Here is a 20,977-nt window from a genome sequence, read left to right as displayed (position 1 = left end):
TGTGGCTGCAAAGTACTAAAAGACTTAGAAAACTAATTGCAATCATGAACAAGTGGAAACCTTTTAAAGAAACATGCTGAATGAGAATAATACCTGATTTCCAAAATACAGATTAAATATGCTACAAAGTGGATCAGATGGAAATTAAGTTCTGAAAATTTCACAGGAAGAAGTGTTATGAAGTGGTGGACTAAGGAAGTGGGTGGAAGATGGTAACACCCTAGCTTAGTGGTTCTATAGCAGAGAATGAGTACAAGATAATTCATGTACTGAATGAATAATTATTCCCACATGCTCCTCCTATCTGCTGAAATCAGTAAAATCATTGATTACTGAAACAATGAGATAGAAGGTAGAAAAACACAAATTTTTCACAGCTACATGCACCCAGAGCACTTCAATGTGAATTTATCCAAAGCTCATACTTCACGTCAGCAAGTAAAACTAGACAAATCAAGATACATTCAGGCAAATTATCTTATCCTTAAACAAACAGTTTGTAGCTGAAGACAATGTTGCAGCGATATATGATGGGAATGCACAAGAGGACTAGATTGGAGATGATGATTTTGGTCGCTTCCAATTGCAGAAAAAAAACAGCATTGAGGGATTTAAAATTCAAAGAAACAACAAGTTTACAATCAAGGCAGAACTAAACTGGGAGCCTAAGCCATCAAGAGTACAGGATTGAAAGGTGAACAGGACTTGGTGCGTCTGAATATAGTCAGAAGTTACGTTCATAAGAGAACATGCACGTGAGAGGCCAAGGAGCAGAGTGCAATAGCCTTGAGGAAACAAATGTGAACTCAAAAGTTTCAGAAGCAGATGGAGTGCAGAGGCAGGTAATGGAACAAGGGTGCTGTTAATGATGGCTACAAATTCGTATTTGGACTAAACAATCAGGTTACGTGCAGCCTGGTTCAGACTCTCACAATTCAGAGGATAGAGTTAGTGGCTGACAACCTGAGCTTGTGGGAGGGATTTAAGATAGTGGTTTCATTCTTCCCAGTATTTAGTTCGAGTGAATTTCTGCTCAATTCATAGCAGGCACCAGGTAAATAGTCTGTTCATTTAGAGACAGTATAGCTGGTGACCGGTAGGGCTGGGTGTCAGATGTGAAATCAGATGAGCTATTGGGAGGACCAGCCCATAGATAAGAATTGGCAAGGAGGTAGCTCACTCAGGGTCTCTCGAGGAAATAGCAGAGAGGTGCAGAAAGAGGAGACATTGTGCTGGATCACTGTTTAGGAATCAAAACATGCAATCTGTATGGTTGGAAATAAGAAACACCAAGGAGCAGAAAACATTGTTGGGGATTGTCTATAGAACCCCAAATAGCAGCTGAGACACAAGGGAAGGCATTAAACAGGAGATTAGAGACACAAGCAATAAGGGTACAACTGTAATCACTGGTGACTTTAATCTACAGAGATTGGAGCTGCAACCATCCACTGCAAGCAGAGAGTATTCCATCCTATGTCTTGTAGGTAAGTTATTCACCACAGTATCCAAGCCTCTGACATGCTTCTGTAGCCACTGTACTTCTATGGCAAGCCCAGTTGAGTTTCTGATGATTGGTAACCCCAAGGATGTTGACAGTGGTAGATTCAGTGATCATAAAAACATCGAATGCCAAGGGTCAGTGGTTAGTTGTCTCTTATTGGAGATTGTCATAGCCTGGCATTTGTGTAGCGTGAATGTTACTTGCCACTTGTCAGCCCAAGCCTGGATGTTGTCCAAGTCTTGTTGCATTTGAACATGGACTGCTACAGTATCTGAGAAATAGCAGCAAACCTTGCACAATTGTTGGTGAAAATTTGCACTACTGACCTTTGGATGGAGGGAAAGTCATTGCTGAAGCAGCTGAAAACGGCCTGGCCTATGACACTACCCTGAGGAAATCCTGAAAAGATGTCTTAGAGCTCAGATGACTAACCTCAAATGACCACAACCCATACGCAAGATATGACTCCAGACAGTTGAGTTTGCCTATGATTCTTATTGGCTGCAGTACTGACAGGATCCCAAGGCCACATTTAACTCAGTGAGGCACTAGGATGTCAAGTGCTGTCACTCTCACCTAACCTCTAGAATTCAGCTCTTTTGAGGATGTAACTATTAGAGTAGATAGGGGAGAAATAGTGGTGGTCACAATTAATGCATATGGGGCTGGAGGCAATGGATTGAAAATTGATTGACTGATTAGAAACAGAAAGTGGAAATAAATAGATCTTTTGCAAGGTGCCAGGCAGAGACTACTGGCGTAGCATAACAATCAGTGCTTAGGCCCCAGCTATTCACTTCTTATACTAAATTAGTAAATAAATAAATCTGGTTGAAGGACCAAATGCAACATTTCCAAGTTTGCTAATGACAGAACTGGGAAAGATTGAGATACAAGGCGGCTTCAAGATGATCCAGACAGTCAAGTAAATGAATAACCACATGGCAGATACAGTATTGCATGGATAAATATGATAGTGAGAAAACAGAAAGATTGAATATTATTTAAATGGTGATATCTAGGATGGTGTGTATGTACAAAGAGATCCGAATGCCCTTATTCGCTAATTGATGATTGTGGATAGGCAGATGCAGCAAGCAAATCAGAAGGCATGGTGTATTGATCTTCACTGTGCAAGGATCTGAGTTCCAGTACGGAAATGTCATGGTGCAGTTATACAGAGCCTTACTGGACCAATACCTGGGATATTGCATGTAGTTTTGACGTCCCTACCGAGGAGAGGATATACCTGGCAGAGAGGGACTGCAGCAAAAATTCACTTTTGAGGATTGCAGAACTGTTCCCATTAGAGGGATTGGTTTGATTAGGCCTTTATTTATTACAGTTTAGAAGGAGTGGATTGGTCTGAAACATACAAAATTCTAATAGGGATCAGAGATAATGGGAACTGCAGATGCTGGAGAATCCAAGATAATAAATTGTGAGGCTGGATGAACACAGCAGGCCAAGCAGCATCTCAGGAGCACAAAAGCTGACGTTTCGGGCCTAGACCCTTCATCAGAGAGGGGGATGGGGAGAGGGAACTGGAATAAATAGGGAGAGAGGGGGAGGCGGACCGAAGATGGAGAGTAAAGAAGATAGGTGGAGAGAGTATAGGTGGGGTGGTAGGGAGGGGATAGGTCAGTCCAGGGAAGACGGACAGGTCAAGGAGGTGGGATGAGGTTAGTAGGTAGATGGGGGTGCGGCTTGGGGTGGGAGGAAGGGATGGGCGAGAGAAAGAACAGGTTAGGGAGGCAGAGACAGGTTGGACTGGTTTTGGGATGCAGTGGGTGGGGGGGGAAGAGCTGGGCTGGTTGTGTGGTGCAGTGGAGGGAGGGGACGAACTGGGCTGGTTTAGGGATGCAGTAGGGGAAGGGGAGATTTCGAAACTGGTGAAGTCCACATTGATACCATATGGCTGCAGGGTTCCCAGGCGGAATATGAGTTGCTGTTCCTGCAACCTTCGGGTGGCATCATTGTGGCAGTGCAGGAAGCCCACGATGGACATGTCATCTAGAGAATGGGAGGGGGAGTGGAAATGGTTTGCGACTGGGAGGTGCAGTTGTTTGTTGCGAACTGAGCGGAGGTGTTCTGCAAAGCGGTCTCCAAGCCTCCGCTTGGTTTCCCCAGGCCCCACGATGACATTCCACATTAAGCAGAGGTTCACCTGCACATCTGCCAGTGTGGTATACTGCATCCACTGTACCCGGTGCGGCTTCCTCTACATTGGGCAAACCAAGCGGAGGCTTGGGGACCGCTTTGCAGAACACCTCCGCTCAGTTCGCAACAAACAACTGCACCTCCCAGTCGCAAACCATTTCCACTCCCCCTCCCATTCTCTAGATGACATGTCCATCATGGGCCTCTTGCACTGCCACAATGATGCCACCCGAAGGTTGCAGGAACAGCAACTCATATTCCGCCTGGGAACCCTGCAGCCTAATGGTATCAATGTGGACTTCACCAGTTTCAAAATCTCCCCTTCCCCTACTGCATCCCTAAACCAGCCCAGTTCGTCCCCTCCCCCCACTGCACCACACAACCAGCCCAGCTCTTCTCCCCCCACCCACTGCATCCCAAAACCAGTCCAACCTGTCTCTGCCTCCCTAACCGGTTCTTCCTCTCACCCATCCCTTCCTCCCACCCCAAGCCGCACCCCCATCTACCTACTAACCTCATCCCACCTCCTTGACCTGTCCGTCTTCCCTGGACTGACCTATCCCCTCCCTACCTCCCCACCTATACTCTCTCCACCTATCTTCTTTACTCTCCATCTTCGGTCCGCCTCCCCCTCTCTCCCTATTTATTCCAGTTCCCTCTCCCCATCCCCCTCTCTGATGAAGGGTCTAGGCCCGAAACGTCAGCTTTTGTGCTCCTGAGATGCTGCTTGGCCTGCTGTGTTCATCCAGCCTCACATTTTATTATCTTGGAATTCTCCAGCATCTGCAGTTCCCATTATCTCTGATACTATTTTAACCTCACTGCGAAGCCTCTTCCAGGGATGCCTAACCTGAAGAAGTTACCCTCCTCCCTCCGGACCAACCTCAGGGAATCTCTCTCCCATTGCAACTCTCTTGTAATCTCTTCGGCCTTGAAACTGCTCGACCATGTCCTGAAGCAAACCAGGTACCACAGCCACATCACCTTCCTCAGCACCTGCCTACGGAACCAGATCATCCCCAAGGGACTACAGTCCACATTTCAGCCTTCCCAATTTGGCCCCAACCGTGACCACCTATACACCCAGAATATTCAGACCCTTCAGAAGCGTTTCTCCCTGCGAGTCCTGAAACAGACACTTGCAGCCATGCGCCGGCACCTCCAGGCACTGCAATCCAGCCTGCCCCAGCTCAGAGCCTCCCTCTCCCAGACCTGCAAAGGACCTCTGCTGTTTTTCATCCTCCGCAGGATCCACAGACTGAACACCCAGTTCCACTCAGCTATACTGGACACCAAAAATCGTAAGTACAACCAACTCACGGGCCCCTGCCACCCACAAGAGGATTCCTGCGCCTCCCAAATCCCGAGTCTGTCCCTACCCCTCCCCCACCATGCACTCGCCGCCATTGACCATGAGGACACGGCAGGAGACCCTACCGATGACGTCACATCCGCCTCCGCCGGCCACAGAACTGCCAAAACCGCTGCTGCAGTCACCACCTCCACATCCAGGTACAACACCCCACACACCACCCTCACCGCAGCTGCTGCCGCCCACCCCGATCCTCCGGCGGCCCGCGGCGGCACCCCGCCCGGCGGCCCGCGGCGGCACCCCGCCCGGCAGCCCGCGGCGGCACCCCGCCCACGGCGGCACCCCGCCCACGGCCGGCGGCCTCATCGCTCCGCCCACAACCTCCACAGCCAGCAACCCCAGAGCAGACAGCCACACTGAGCCCTGCCGCATCTTCACCATCCCCCCAGACCTCCCACTGACTGAGGACGAACGGTCAGTCCTTAGCAAGGGGCTCACCTTTGTCCCCCTACAACCACACATCAACGAATACCAGTCACGGTGGGACATAGAGCAGTTTTTCCGCCGTCTTCGCCTCCATACCTACTTCTTCAACCGGGAACCTAACCCTCCTTCCACTGACCCCTTCACCCACTTCCAACACAAGTCCTCCTCCTGGACACCACCCCCAGGCCTCCTACCCTCCCTCAACCTCTTCATCTCCAACTGCCGTCGAGACATTAACCACCTCAACCTCTCCACCCCTCTCACCCACTCCAACCTCTCCCCCGCAGAACGGGCAGCCCTCCGCTCCAACCCCAACCTCACCATCAAACCCGCAGACAAGGGTGGCGCAGTAGTAGTATGGCGCACTGACCTCTACATCGCCGAGGCCAGACGCCAACTCTCCGACACCACCTCCCACCGCCTCCTCGATCATGACCCCACACCCGAGCACCAAACCATCATCTCCAACACCATTCACGACCTCATCACCTCAGGGGACCTCCCACCCACAGCCTCCAACCTCATTGTTCCCCAACCCCGCACGGCCCGTTTCTATCTCCTTCCCAAAATCCACAAACCTGCCTGCCCTGGTCGACCCATCGTCTCAGCCTGCTCCTGCCCCACCGAACTCATCTCCACCTATCTGGACTCCATTTTCTCCCCTTTGGTCCAGGAACTCCCCACCTACGTCCGTGACACCACCCACGCCCTCCACCTCCTCCAGGACTTCCAATTCCCTGGCCCCCAACACCTCATCTTCACCATGGACGTCCAGTCCCTGTACACCTGCATTCCGCATGGAGATGGCCTCAAGACTCTCCGCTTCTTCCTGTCCCGCAGGCCCGACCAGTCACCCTCCACCGACACTCTCATCCGCCTAGCTGAACTCGTCCTCACACTCAACAACTTCTCTTTTGACTCCTCCCACTTCCTACAGACTAAGGGGGTGGCCATGGGCACCCGCATGGGCCCCAGCTATGCCTGCCTCTTTGTAGGTTACGTGGAACAGTCCCTCTTCCGCACCTACACAGGCCCCAAACCCCACCTCTTCCTCCGGTACATTGATGACTGTATCGGCGCCGCCTCTTGCTCCCCAGAGGAGCTCAAACAGTTCATTCACTTCACCAACACCTTCCACCCCACCTTCAGTTCACCTGGGCCATCTCCAGCACATCCCTCACCTTCCTGGACCTCTCAGTCTCCATCTCAGGCAACCAGCTTGTAACTGATATCCATTTCAAGCCCACCAACTCCCACAGCTACCTAGAATACACCTCCTCCCACCCACCCTCCTGCAAAAATTCCATCCCCTATTCCCAATTCCTCCGCCTCCGCCGCATCTGCTCCCACGATAAGACATTCCACTCCCGCACATCCCAGATGTCCAAGTTCTTTAAGGACCGCAACTTTCCCCCCCACAGTGATCGAGAACGCCCTTGACCGCGTCTCCCGTATTTCCCGCAACACATCCCTCACACCCCGCCCCCGCCACAACCGCCCTAAGAAGATCCCCCTCATTCTCACACACCACCCTACCAACCTCCGGATACAACGCATCATCCTCCGACACTTCTGCCATTTACAATCCGACCCCACCACCCAAGACATTTTTCCATCCCCTCCCCTGTCTGCTTTCCGGAGAGACCACTCTCTCCGTGACTCCCTTGTTCGCTCCACACTGCCCTCCAACCCCACCACACCCGGCACCTTCCCCTGCAACCGCAGGAAATGCTACACTTGTCCCCACGCCTCCTCCCTCGCCCCACGATGACATTCCACATTAAGCAGAGGTTCACCTGCACATCTGCCAATGTGGTATACTGCATCCACTGTACCTGGTGCGGCTTCCTCTACATTGGGGAAACCAAGAAAGGCTTGGGGACCGCTTTGCAGAACACCTCCGCTCAGTTCGCAACAAACAACTGCACCTCCCAATCGCAAACCATTTCCACTCCCCCTCCCATTCTCTAGATGACATGTCCATCGTGGGCCTCCTGCACTGCCACAATGATGCCACCCGAAGGTTGCAGGAACAGCAACTCATATTCCGCCTGGGAACCCTGCAGCCATATGGTATCAATGTGGACTTCACTAGTTTCAAAATCTCCCCTTCCCCTACTGCATCCCTAAACCAGCCCAGTTCGTCCCCTCCCCCCACTGCACCACACAACCAGCCCAGCTCTTCCCCCCCCCCCCCACCCACTGCATCCCAAAACCAGTCCAACCTGTCTCTGCCTCCCTAACCGGTTCTTCCTCTCACCCATCCCTTCCTCCCACCCCAAGCCGCACCCCCAGCTACCTACTAACCTCATCCCACCTCCTTGACCTGTCCCTCTTCCCTGGACTGACCTATCCCCTCCCTACCTCCCCACCTATACTCTCTCCACCTATCTTCTTTACTCTCCATCTTTGGTCCACCTCCCCCTCTCTCCCTATTTTTTCCAGTTCCCTCTCCCCATCCCCCTCTCTGATGAAGGGTCTAGGCCCGAAACGTCAGCTTTTGTGCTCCTGAGATGCTGCTTGGCCTGCTGTGTTCATCCAGCCTCACATTTTATAGTCATGGAGAGAGTGGTCTCTCTGGAAAGCAGACAGGGGTGGGGATGAAAAAATGTCTTGGGTGGTGGGGTCGGATTCTAATAGGGCTAGATGTCAAGCAGGGTGGATTGTTCACCTGAATGTGGAGTCTAGAACCAGAGCACAGTCTCAGGCTATGGGGTAGGCCATTTAGGATTAAGATATGGAAACATTTCTTCCTACAGAGTGTGATCAACCCACAGTAGTTAGTCTGGCAGAATGCTGCGGAGTCTACTTAAATTACTGAGTAAGTTCAAGAATAAGACTGATAATTTCTTTCAGATATTAAAAGGCATCAAGGGGAGAAAGCAGAAACATGCTACTGAGATACAGGATCAGCTATGATCATGCTGAGCAGCAACACAGGCTTTGAGAGCCAAATAGCTTTCTCCTGGTCTTAGGTTCAACGAAGGTAAGAAAACATTGATTTTTAAATTTTACAAACTTTTCTGGGGTCTGGAACAGACCCCACTGAATATAAATACAAGTTATACAAATATAATCCTGCCATTCAAGAGATGAGAGTGAGAAACAACAATCAATAGGCCAGTCAGTTTGACTTCAATAGTCTGGTAAAATGCTTTAATCTACTATTGGGGACATCATAGTTTAGGACAGATGTGAGGGTATTAGAAAGAACGCAGAAAAGATTCACAAGAATGGCTCCAAAGATGAGGAACATCAATTAGGTGGATGGATTGGAGAAGTGAAGGCTGTTTACCTAGGACAGCAGAAGACAATGGGGAATGATTAAGATACTCAAAATCATAAAGGGATCCAGAGAAATGCAAGATAAGGGGACCTGTTACCATTGGTGGGAGGATACAGATGCAAAGCACACAGATTTAAGGTGACTAGTGTGAGGAAAACATGCAAACCCCACACAGGCAGTCGCCGGAGGCCGGAATCAAACCTGGTCTCTGGAGCTGTGTGACAACAGTGCTAACCACTGAGCCACGATGCCACCCCAGGGCCGGGGGATATAATTCGTAGGCTCTACAGAATTTCCTGTTTCAGGCATCCTTACTTTTAACCCATCTCCAACGTACTTCTAAACCTTCTCAGGCTCTATTAAGTGCCTTCACAATGCACTCTGAATCCTATAAAATTGTGCAGCACGAAGAGGCCATTGATTGACATCCAGTTAAGTGGTACCACAGCACGAAATAAAAACCAAGAGAACTATGGATGCTATAAATCAGGAACAAAAACTGATGTTGATGGGAAAGCTCAGCAGGTCTGGCACCATCTATGAAGGAGAAATCAGAGTTGACTTTTCAGGTCCAGTGACCCTTCTTCAGAATGATGGTAGCTGGATGATCACTTCACAGAACATATACATTCTGCTCGCAAAAAAGACCTTGAGCTACTTATTGCCTGCCATTTTAACACACCACCCTATTCCCTGGACAACATCTCTGTCCCTGGCTCGCTGCAGTGTTCCAGCAAAGTTCAGCACAAGTTGGAAGAACTACACTTCATTTTCCCACTTGAGGGCCCTGCAGCCCTCTGGACTCAACACCAAGTTCAATAATTTTGGGCCTAAACTCTCCTGTGTCTTAGACCCCTTGCCCACATACCAGGCCTTGTTATCATATAGCTTGCCATTACACACTACCTATTGCTAGTCACTAACAGTTCCCATTACAACTATTCACCCTCTGAGTCAGATCATTATCAACTCTTTTGTCTATCCAACTGCTTCTCTCTCTCTATCCTATCAATTACTCCTTACCCCATCCCCGTCCCTATTTTCTGCAATATAAACCCAGCTACCATCAGTTCTGAGGGTCACCAGTCCCAAAATGTTAACTCTGATTTTTTTTCTCCAGATGCTGCTAGACCTGCTGAGCTTTCCCAGCAACTTCTGATTTTGTATCACAGCAATTTTGTCAATCAACTTAAATTGTGTGAAATCTGTGAATTCTTCAGTCATTGGAAACATTGCATTTATTCTAACACAACAGTTTTATACTTTTCCAAAATCTCTCAGACTTCTTCGCTCTAAAGACACCATCTGTTAGTGAGTTTTGAGAAGATTTGTAGCTCAGGTTGAGGTTCTGGATGTAAGTTTGCTCGCTGAGCTGGAAGGTTAGTTTTCAGACATTTTGTCACCATTCTAGGTAACATCAGTGAGCCTCCGACACAGCTTCGTCGGAGGCTCACTGATGAGGTTACCTAGAATGGTGACGAAACGTCTGAAAACTAACCTTCCAGCTCAGCGAGCAAACTTACATCCAGAACCACATCTGTTTTTGTGTAATCTCTGGAGCACCTGTGAACATTGGGCAGCATGGTGGCTCAGTGGTTAGCCCTGCTAATACCTTGGGAGCGTCCTGTCAGCCAAAGTAGTACTACCTTCTAATATGCCAATGCAACTTTTAGCCACCCAAGGAAAAGGATGTTCAAGGACAACAACAACAACGACGAGATCTGACACCCAGGTCATGGTTTAGACAGCTGAGGTGGTTCCCATCCTCCTAAATGGCTTTGACATGTAGACCATCTGCAGTAGACACCTCACAATGCTGGAGCAATAAGCACCAACGTTCTCTGCGCAAGACCCTGTTGGGAAGAAAGACGCACCAATACCAGGGTCAACGCACTGACCACCCTTGGCCGGCTATGATGGGCTGGGCACATTGTCCAAATGGCTGACACAAGACTCTCCAAATAGGTGCTCTACTCCCAGCTTTGACATGTCAGGCGAGCCCCAGGAGGACAGAGCACCTCAGTCAAACCCTCGAGGTCTCACTGGCAAAGTGCAGCATTGCTGCAGACACCTGGCAATCAATGGTCCAAAACCATCCAAAGTGGAGGAGAGCATCTGGGAAGGAGTTGAGCACCTTGAGACGTGCCGCTGGCAAAAAAATAGAAGCCAGGTAAAAACAGCGAAAGGAGCACACACATGCTGCCACATCAATGCCTCACGCCTTTCCGCAACAACCTTCTGCCCAATTGTAGCAGTCTTTGGAAACTGCTTCAATCTGTACAGCCACCCATGGAGTCATGCTGAGAATGGAAGAGTCCTGCGAGACCCCACCAGTGATGATGGGTTAGCACTACTGCCTTACAGTGCCAGGGACCTGGGCTCGATTCCACCCTCAGGTGACTGTGTTGATATCGCATCTTGTGTCTGCGTAGGTTTCCTCCAGGTGCTCCAGCTTCCTCCCATAGTTCCAAGATGCACTGGTGAGCTGGATTGGCCTTGCTAAATTACTGACTGTGTGCATGCTAAGTGATTACAGGGATAGTGTAGGGAGGTGGGTCTGGGTGGGATGCTCTTCATAGGGTCATTGTTGACTCAATAGGCTGAATGGCCTGCTTCCACACTGCAGGGAATCTATGAACCCCCTATGACTCCTCTGCACATCCTCCAGATGCCCAGAATTGGAATGCAAAGGTTAAGCAGTGTTACTGAGGATCAGCAAAACCTCAACTGTTGTACTTATGCCTCTACTTATAGAGCATATTTAAATGACAGGTTTCAGCATGATACATTTTACAACCATGGCCTTGTCAGGCATTTGCACATTACTTAGTCATTCATATTATGCAACCAGCTCCATTTTTCTGGATGCAGCCCTATGTCAAAATAGCTTTTCTTGCACATACTTCTTGAAATTTTCTCACAGGCTACTTTTTGAATGTCAGAAGCTATGTTTTTGCTTCTCTGGGCCTCTTTCTCACTGCTAACTATTTTATTATGGAAAGCAGTCACAAAGTAACTGTACTTTATGTATTCAGTGTAATATGGGGAATTGGACTCAAGAAACAGAATTAGAAGATTTCATCAATATCCTCAACAATCATCACTGCTCCATCAAACAAAGTCACAGCACACCACAAAAGAATCATTGTCCTAAACACCAAGTATGCAAATTAGCACAAAATAACACACATCCGATCACAATCAAAATAACTGATAGTCACTTCTACACAAAAGAAGAGCCATCATTCAAAGTATACCCAGAAAAGACTGATGAGATCAGAGCTTACATGCAAGAGTTACATTTCCAAAATATATTCAAGAAATGGGAAGATTTAGTTGCCATCTTAGAAGCAGTAAAAGTTTAAATTTTACAATTGCCACAATTTTCATAAAAATGCAGAAAACAGGACAAGTAATCCATTTGGCCCTTTGAGCCTGCTCTGCCATTCAATATAACCACAGCGGATCATCCAGCTCCCTGTGTTCTCCATTTCTTCTTTACTGTCTTCAACCTCACACCCAATTTTTATCATCTGCAAACCTAAGATGTTACATTTAGTTCCCTAATCTTATCCACTAATTACGTTGTGATGAGCCAGAGTCCAAGCACTGATCCCTGTGGTAACTCCAAATGCCTGGTACTTGGAAAAATGAGCTGTTAATTCCTATTCATTACAATCGCATCAACTACATCACAGAAATTTGAGGGTGCATACATGAGGATCAATGGTCGGCACAACATCGTGGGTTGAAGGGCCTGCTCTGTGCTGTACTGTTCTATGTTCTATGATAGGGGACAGGCTGTGGTGGCAACGGCCATTTTGAGATTCTTCAAAGTGCTAGTGTTGAGGTCAAAATGTGGGCTTTGGTGGGCATTCTTGAGGAAGGCGAGCAGCAGTAAGATAAAGCAAGATGCTGTTACAACATTGCAACGATCACTTGTATAATGACAACCTGCTGACCACGAACATGCAGAGTGATATCCTTGTTGAGGGAAACACACTTGGTTAAATGTGCGTTATCTTTTGTCTCTTGAACCTTGGGGAAGCCTGCCACACTGTAAACTTGCAGTGTTCTGACACCTTGGCGGTGGTTGTGTCATAGCAGTCAGTGGCTAGCACTGCTGCCTCACAGCGCCAGACACCTGGGACCTGGGTTCAATTCCACCCTTGGGCAACCGTCCGTGTTGAGTTTGTATGTTCGCCCCATGTCTGCGTGGGTTTCCTCCAAGTGCTCCCAATTTCCTCTCTCAGTTCAAAGATGTGCAGGTTAGATAGATTGGCATGGGAAATGCAGGGTTACAAGGATAGGATAGGGTACTTGGGTGGGTCTGGGTGGGATGACTTCAGAAGATTGGTGTGAACTCAATGGGCCGAATGGCCTGCTTCCACACCATATGGATTCTATGATTCTATGAATACATTTCCCCCACATAGTAGCTTCTGAGCTTACACAGTCAGAGTTTCCACACATACTTGCAATAGAGATTTTGGCCTTCCCTGACTCAGAGAGGTGAGGGGTGCTTTGCTTTCTCTTATTCATCCCTGGGACATGGGCACTGCTAGCTAGCCAGTCCCTAGCTGCCCTTGTGGACAGGTTTAAAACTTCTGTGTCTCCTTTGCAGCCTCTTTGATTATCTCCACACCCTGAGGGCCAAACCACCTCATGCCAATCCTGCCAACCTGTTCAGCCACTTGTATTCCCAGCTGCTCCCCCAGTCATAGGTCAGTTGTCCTTTGCTGTTGAAGAAATCTGGATGAAAAATCGCCTCAGCCAAAGAGCCAGCTCCTACCTCACTGTCGCTCTCAGATATGTGGACATTCTGCAGTCACTACTTGAGAGGAAAGGGTAGCGTTGCGCAAGCCCAGGCTCCACAAAAGGTACAAAGTCCCATTGATTACTACCAACTTTGGAACTGGCGAAGACACATTCCATCATGCCTTTAAAGAAAAGACATTTGCAAGGGGAAAGGCAGGGGAGTGGGATTCAGGGAGCTGGTTTACAGTCAGTCCGGCAACAAACTAAAAATACTTGCTACTGTCCTGTAATTAATCGCGAATTGCGAGATCTGATTAGGCACACAACATGGATTGAAAGGGATTTTTTTTCCCCCCACAAGCGGCAAGGAGTCGTTCAGAGTATAACCAGCAGGAAACCCAGTACCTCCTCAGACTTCTCCTGTGCACTGCAATTCCCCGTTACCCTCTACCCACAACCTCCTCTTTACAGCCTACACACCATTCTTACCCGTCCATCACATCCAGGTGAAGGTAGTCAGCCCCGCAGTCCATCATCCTGCGACATTCAGCCCCGAGCCGGGACAAGTCGCTGTTTAGAATCGACGGCCCGATCCTGCAGCCGGCCGCCATTCCTGACCTTCTCCCCAGACTGCCCCGCACCCGGAATCAGCAGCTCTTGACCTTCTTCCCAGTCCGCCCCGCGCCTCGCCTCTGCCGCTTCAGACTTTCCTGGCGAGTCAGTACGCGTGCTCAGTGGCCCCCGTATTAAAGGAGCAAGGATCGTAGTCTGTACTTTTACTGACACCCCCACCCTCCCCACTTCCTCACGTTCACTCCCACTTTCACACGGCCGCCCTCATCCCCACTCACCCTAACCCTCAACCCCCCTGACCTTCTCACGTATCTCTCACACCACTCCCACTTTCCTCATACCCTCATGCCACAAGCACTCATCCGATACTTTCTCACCCCTGCCCTCGTCATCGCCGTCATAACTCTTCATCCCTCTCCACGAAAATTAAATAGGTTGGTACTCGACTGACTGCTGTTTAGAAGAAAGAGTTGAAAAAAAAATTGAAACATATAGGGGCCAATCGAGTGTACTCCATCCCTCTGAAGAACATCCAAACTAGACTCACCCCCTAATCTATCCCTGTAACCCTTCATTTCCCATGGCTAATCCACCTAGACTGCACATCCCTGTACACAATGGGTAATCTAGCATGGCCAATCCACCTGGACCACACATTTGTGGGAGGGAACCGAGCACCTGGTGGAAGCCCAGGCAGATGCAGAGAGAACGCAAACTTTCTCTCCTTATCCTCTTTTCTATGATGATACCTTTACAACAGGTTTATGTGACTTAAATATTACTATCTTAGGAGGAAGAATCAGTTATCAGCTAATGCAAGATGTGGATCTGGATGAACACAGCAGGCCAAGCAGCATCTTAGGAGTAGGAAAGCTGACGTTTCAGGCCTAGACCCTTTCATTTCTGATGACGGGTCTCGGCCCAAAACATCAGCTTTCCTGCTCCTAAGAAGCTGCTTGGCCTGCTGTGTTCATCCAGCTCCACACCTTGTTATCTCGGATTCTCCAGCATCTGCAGTTCTTCTGATACATATTTATCAACTAAATCACTTTACTAACTACTTTATGTATTTGATGATGCTGTCACTTTAAAAATGTTATTTTGTCCTGTATTTTCTTGATGAGAGGTTTTGAAGGAAGAGATGCCAAACTAGATACTGGAGGCAACTTAAGTAAACGATGTTAGGATGCCTTTAGATTATTATTTAAAATTGGAACAATGGCATGAGCTTGATGCCAAATGACAAGTTCTCACAGTCCAGGCTTTCTAGTACTTCTTTAGCATTAGCAGTCAGAATTGTTTAGGATCACAGAAAATTTGGAAGCTTGACTGAATGATTCTTAACTGCCACTTTCTGTGAAATCTCTCTTGATATTGTTTCCTCCCGGATTGGAAAACTACATGTAAGAACCCATGTCTGAATTAACCTTTATGTCACAGGGTGTGTTTATGAGATGTTACTATACTGGAACAGTTAATTAGTATTGGTACTGTCTGTTATTCGGTTAAGTTTTCCAATAGTTGAGTTACTCTAAAATCCTCTTTCTTTTGTTTACATTTTAAACAAATTGTGTTTTGTTTAACGTTGAATAGTTTGGCTAAGTCACACCACATCTGGAACATGTTCTTCACATTTACCTTTAAAATACAAAAAAGTTAGGGTCTAGGCTACCTTCTTAAAATATTTTTGAAAGTGGACTCACAGTCAGATAGGATAGTGAAGGCGGCATGGGTATGCTTGCCTTTATTGGTCGGTGCATTGAGTATAAGAGTTGGGACAGCTGTACAGGACATTGGTTAGGCCATCATTGGAATACTGCGGGCATTTCTGGTCTCTCTGCAATAGGAAAGATATTGTGAAACTTGAAAGAGTTCAGGAAAGATTTATAAGGATGTTGCCAGAGCGTTTGAGCTATAGGGAGAAGCTGAATAGACTTGGGGCTATTTTCCTTGGAGTGTCGGAGGCTGAGGGATGATCTTTCAGAAGTTTATAAAATCATGGGGTCGTGAATAGGATAAATAGACAGGCTAGGTGGATTGGCCATGCTAAATTGCACGTAGTTTTCAGGGATGTGTAGATTAGGTGGGTTATAGAGGGATGGGTCGGTGTGGACTTGTTGGGCCAAAGGGCCTGTTTTCACGCTATAGGGATTTTATTTTTAAAAAAAGCTGGTCAGACGTCACGTCCCCCTAACAAAAACTATGCTGACTGATTAATTCCTGCTTCTCCAAACGCAGATTCATTCTGTCCCTTAAAATTCTTTCAAGTGGAGGTTAGAATGACTGGCCCGTAATTTTGTGTTTATCCCTTGCTCCCTTCTTAAATGAATTAAACACATTGGCTGACCTACAGTCCTTTGGCACCTCTCCTGTTGCCAGATAAGAATTAAAAATTTTTGTAAGCTAAGCGCATATACTACTTCCTGTCAACAACCTGGGATAGATTTCATTCGGTCCAAGAGATTTCTATTTTAAGTCGGCCAGAGACTGAGAACCTCCTGTCTGACCATGCTAATTTCTTCAATTGTATCAGAGACGTTCTTAATTTCTGTACCCATATCGTCACTCTCACTACCAAACACCAACACAAAGTATTCATTTAGAACCATACCTGCATCCCTTAGCTCCACATGCAAATTACCATTGAGTCCTTAATGGGTCCTTTCCTTCATTATCCTTTTACCCTCAATGTACCTGGAAATAATTTAGAATTTTTCTTCTATTTACCATGCTAGCATCCTATCGTATCTTCTTTTAGCTCTCCTAATCTCCCTTTTAAGCTCCCTCTTGCACATTGTCCATTAGGGCTTCTGCTGTATTGAGCCCTCAGTATCTGCCATAAGCGTTCCCTTTTCTCTTAATCTAATGTTGTATATTCATTGACATTCAAGATTCACAGGATTTGATCATTCCACTGTTTTTCTCTAGTGGACCATGTTGATCCTGTACACTCCATATTTCCTTCTTGAATGCATCCCATTGTTCTGGGTTTCAAAAGTTGCTTTAATAACATGAAGTTTCTCTATCACCTGACATGTTTTACACTAATGCACTACATCTTTATGACATCCTGAGCCATGTAAAGTTTATTGATGCTAGTGATTACCGTGTATGCCCTACTGCAGGAACTTCATCTGGTACTCGCAAAATGTCCTTATGATATATGGATAGTGTCACTGTTTGTAGAATTTCCACATCAGAACTCCATTTTCAATATAACAACACAATGGAACTCCTTCAACCTCATCCTTAGTGGAAGCTGCCTATGCCCACTAAGTTAACTCTGGGTCTGCTTCCTGAGCCTCAGTTAACAAAGACATGCCAAGTAATTCTTGAATTAACCTCATTTTAAATAGAGCTTCAGCCACACTAAAATCTGCACATGCGCTTGCAAAAATTTTTAATTCTTATCATTATCACTGTGACTTCTGATAATAGACTTTCACCATTGCTCTGGTCGCCACACACAGTGGAAAAATACCTGTTCCTGCAACTGTTCAATCTCTTTAGCTACAACTGAACTTTCTGCAATTATAGGTGAAGCTAGAACTTTCACTCGTGTTAAATCATTCCCTTGAATATAAATAAACTCCATTCACAGGTTATTTCTTAACCACCCTAACTACCACAACAAACAACAAAATCACACTCCAGTTGGGATTTGTACCGTGCAACTGGTATATACTCTCCAACTATTCCATTTATCAACACTTTGGCTTTCACTTAATTCTCTAGAGGGAAAATGAACTGCTTTCCCAGCAAGAGAGTTTGAGTAGTCCCTTCATATAGTTATGGACTTGGCTGTTTGTTTTGAAGAGAAAGGGTTATTTTCCCTTTCATTAAAAACCTTTCATATCTCTTAGCTGCTTGATGCATTTCTTATCCACTCAGAGCAGTACCTCTGATCTGTCAGTTGTTGTTAAAGCCATAAACTGATCAGTGGCCTTCTCCTTCTGAGTTTCCTTTTCAGGGTCATTCTTACAAACTCCATCAAGTCCAATGGGTTTCCATCTCAACTTCCAGCATTCTGAACGAATGTGCCCCACTTTGCTACAATGGAAACACTTCAGCTTCCAATTTCCATCTCTTCCCTCAGAAGTTCCCCTTCTGATCGGAGGAGTCCTCTAGACATTCCCAGCTATTCATTCTTTATCTTGGCAATCTGTCTTCCCTATGTTCTCCCATTTTCTATCCCCTTAGAATTTGTGAACGTGGTGGGAAGAAAGAGCTTTGTTTTATGCATTAGCTCGTAATCATCAGCCATACCGCTGCCAGTCTAGCAATTACAATCTGTTGGTCCTCAACATGGTTCTAGAAAGTAGACAATTTTTAAATTCCTCAAAAAAAGCCTAAAAACTTCATTTGTGGATTCAGCTTCTGAAGCTTGTATCTTCCTGTCAAAATTATTTTGCTTAACCTTCTTGAATTCAGTATGGATTGGATCTGGCTGTTTCCTTAAATTCTGAAACCTTTGCCTCAGGCACTTAGCCAATATAGCTTTCTTTATAGAGACAAGGTGTAGGGCTGGATGAACACAGCAGGCCAAGCAGCATCAGAGGAGCAGGAAAGCTGACATTTCGGGCCTTCTTCAGGTTTTCTTTATACTGTGATAATCCTGAGAAAAGGGCTCTGACAATAAAGCATAAAATTCCTGTCATTTAATAACAGGTTCAATAACTCAGTTTGTATTCTGCCAGGGCGCCTCAGTTTCTCGCCTCATTACAGCCTTGTTTCAATCATGCACAATTAAGCTGAATTCCATAGTTGAGGTGAGAGTGACTGCCCTTGACGTCAAAACTGCATTCGGCTGAATGTGATATCAGGGAGCCCTAGAAAAACCGGAATCAATGTGAAAATAAAACAAAGAACTATAGATGCTAGAAATTTGAAAGAAAACAGCAAGTGCCAGAGAAACTAAGCAGGTCAAACAGCATTCTTGGATAGAAACAGTTTTAACATTTTAGGTTCAGTGACCCTTTTTGAGAACCCTTCAGGAGTCAATGGGAATCGGGAAAATTCTCCTCTGGTCGGAGACAAACCTGACAGATAAGGAGATGGTGGTGAATGTTGGAGATCTGCATTCTCAGTTCCAGGACATCTCTGCAGGAATTTGCCAGTGTAGTGTCCTAGGCTCAACCATCTTCAGCTGCTTTATCAATGACCTTCCCTCCATCATAATGTCATAACTGGGGATGTTCGCCGATGATTGCACAATGTTCAGCACCATTCACAACTCTTCAGATATCGAAGCAGTCCATGTTCAAATGCAACAAGACCTAGACAATAACCAGGCTCGGACTGAAAAGTGGCAAACAACATTCAGATCACACAAATGCCAGGCAATGACAATCTTCACCAAGAGAAAATGTAACCATTGCCTCTTGATGGGTGAATAAAAAGAAAATTAATCTGTCTAAGTAAAGTCCAGTTCATATTACATTGAATCATAGAATTCCTATCATGTGGAAGCAGGCCAATCAGTCCAATGAGTCCACACTGACCCTCCAGAGAACATCTGACCTATACCTACCCCTTACCCTAACCCTGTAAGCCTATATTTCTCATGGCTAGTCCACTGAGCCTGCATATCCATGGAAGACTATGGGCAATTTTGCATGGCTAATCCACCTTACCTGCACATCTTTGGACTGTGAGAGGAAACCAGAGCACCCAGAAGAAACTTCAGTGCAATTAATTTGTCCAGACATTTTCTCAAATGACATGAAAAATGCCGCCACCTCTATTCCTTAAATGTTAGTAAAATTTTCCTTGCTAGACTTCTAATAATGCTTCGGGTTTCCCCAAACAGGGCCTGTATCAGTATGTGACATCTGCTGTTTTAATTACGTTGTTTTAAGCAGGCTTTATATTCTCTTGTTTTCTTTCTCTTTTGTACTTGCACTTCTAACTCTAGTTTTCTCATTTCTATTCCCTGTTTTTTTATTTTCATATCTCTGAAGAAGGGTCCCAACCTGAAACATCAGCATTCCTGTTCCTCTGATGTTGTCTGACCTGCTGTGATCCTCCAGTTTCACACTTTGTTATCTCTTACTCCAGCGTCTGCATTTCTTGCTATCTCTTTTTATTTTCATAGCCTTGACCCTTTTCATGTTTTTGCCTGCTCTTTGTCTTTTTCTGCTCTTCTCTTTTGTTTGCCCTCTCTAGTTTCTTTATTTTCTCTTCCTTCTCAAGTCCCAGCCCGAAACGTCAACTTTCTTGCTCCTCTGATGCTGCCTGGCCTGCTGTGTTCTTCTAGTTCCACACTGTTATCTCTGATTCCAACGTCTCCAGTTCTTACTATCCCTCTACATCCACCCTGCTATGGCCTGGAAGAACTTTGTAACTTACCTCATGTTCTTCAAAATGCTACAGTTGCAGGCCTAGCTTCTTCAGTCTCTCTGACAGGAAGAGAAGGGCAGAAGGTGTCCATTTGGTCCCTCCAGCATTTCCTGCCATTCAGTGAGATTGTGGGCGATCTGTGTCCAAATTCCGTAGACCCCCAGGGTCACCAAACCCAAAACATTAACTCTGATTTTTTCTTCACTGGTGCTGCCAGACCTGTTGAGCTTTTCCAGCAACTTCTGTTTATGTCTATAGACCCATTTTTGCCTCATATCCTGTCTACCTTTTATTAATTAAAAAAAAACAACTTCAGTTTTAGATGTAACATTTGAGCTGGCAGCAATTGATGCCTGTAGAACTGAATGTTTCAAATTTCTGTGAAACTTTGCCAGAACTTTGGACCATGCCACCTACAGTTTGTAAAATATGAGAGTTTACACACGTAGATTATCTTAAACACAGATCCCCCTCAGTGTCAGAATACCCAGTACATACAACCTGGCTTAATGATGCCTCATTCAACTTCCCTGGGACAGTACAACTAAATTTCACAATC

General features: G+C 46.4%; 2 protein-coding genes across 3 annotated transcripts in view; both read right to left on the bottom strand.

The window, feature by feature from the left end:
* rpe (ribulose-5-phosphate-3-epimerase) overlaps positions 1-14,162 on the bottom strand; it is a 35,951-nt gene extending 21,789 nt beyond the window's left edge. The window contains exon 1 of the mRNA XM_048535093.2: positions 13,996-14,162. Within this exon, the coding sequence (XP_048391050.1) occupies positions 13,996-14,117 (122 nt within the window). The 5' untranslated portion in view covers positions 14,118-14,162. The remainder of the gene's footprint in view (positions 1-13,995) is intronic.
* The window catches only part of ftcd (formimidoyltransferase cyclodeaminase), a 104,537-nt gene that overhangs the window by 17,775 nt on the left and 65,785 nt on the right, over positions 1-20,977 (bottom strand). The window lies entirely within an intron of this gene.

Source organism: Stegostoma tigrinum, chromosome 7 (genome assembly GCF_030684315.1).
Source record: "Stegostoma tigrinum isolate sSteTig4 chromosome 7, sSteTig4.hap1, whole genome shotgun sequence".
NCBI lineage: Eukaryota > Metazoa > Chordata > Chondrichthyes > Orectolobiformes > Stegostomatidae > Stegostoma > Stegostoma tigrinum.
This window is presented reverse-complemented; position numbering and strand designations above follow the sequence as displayed.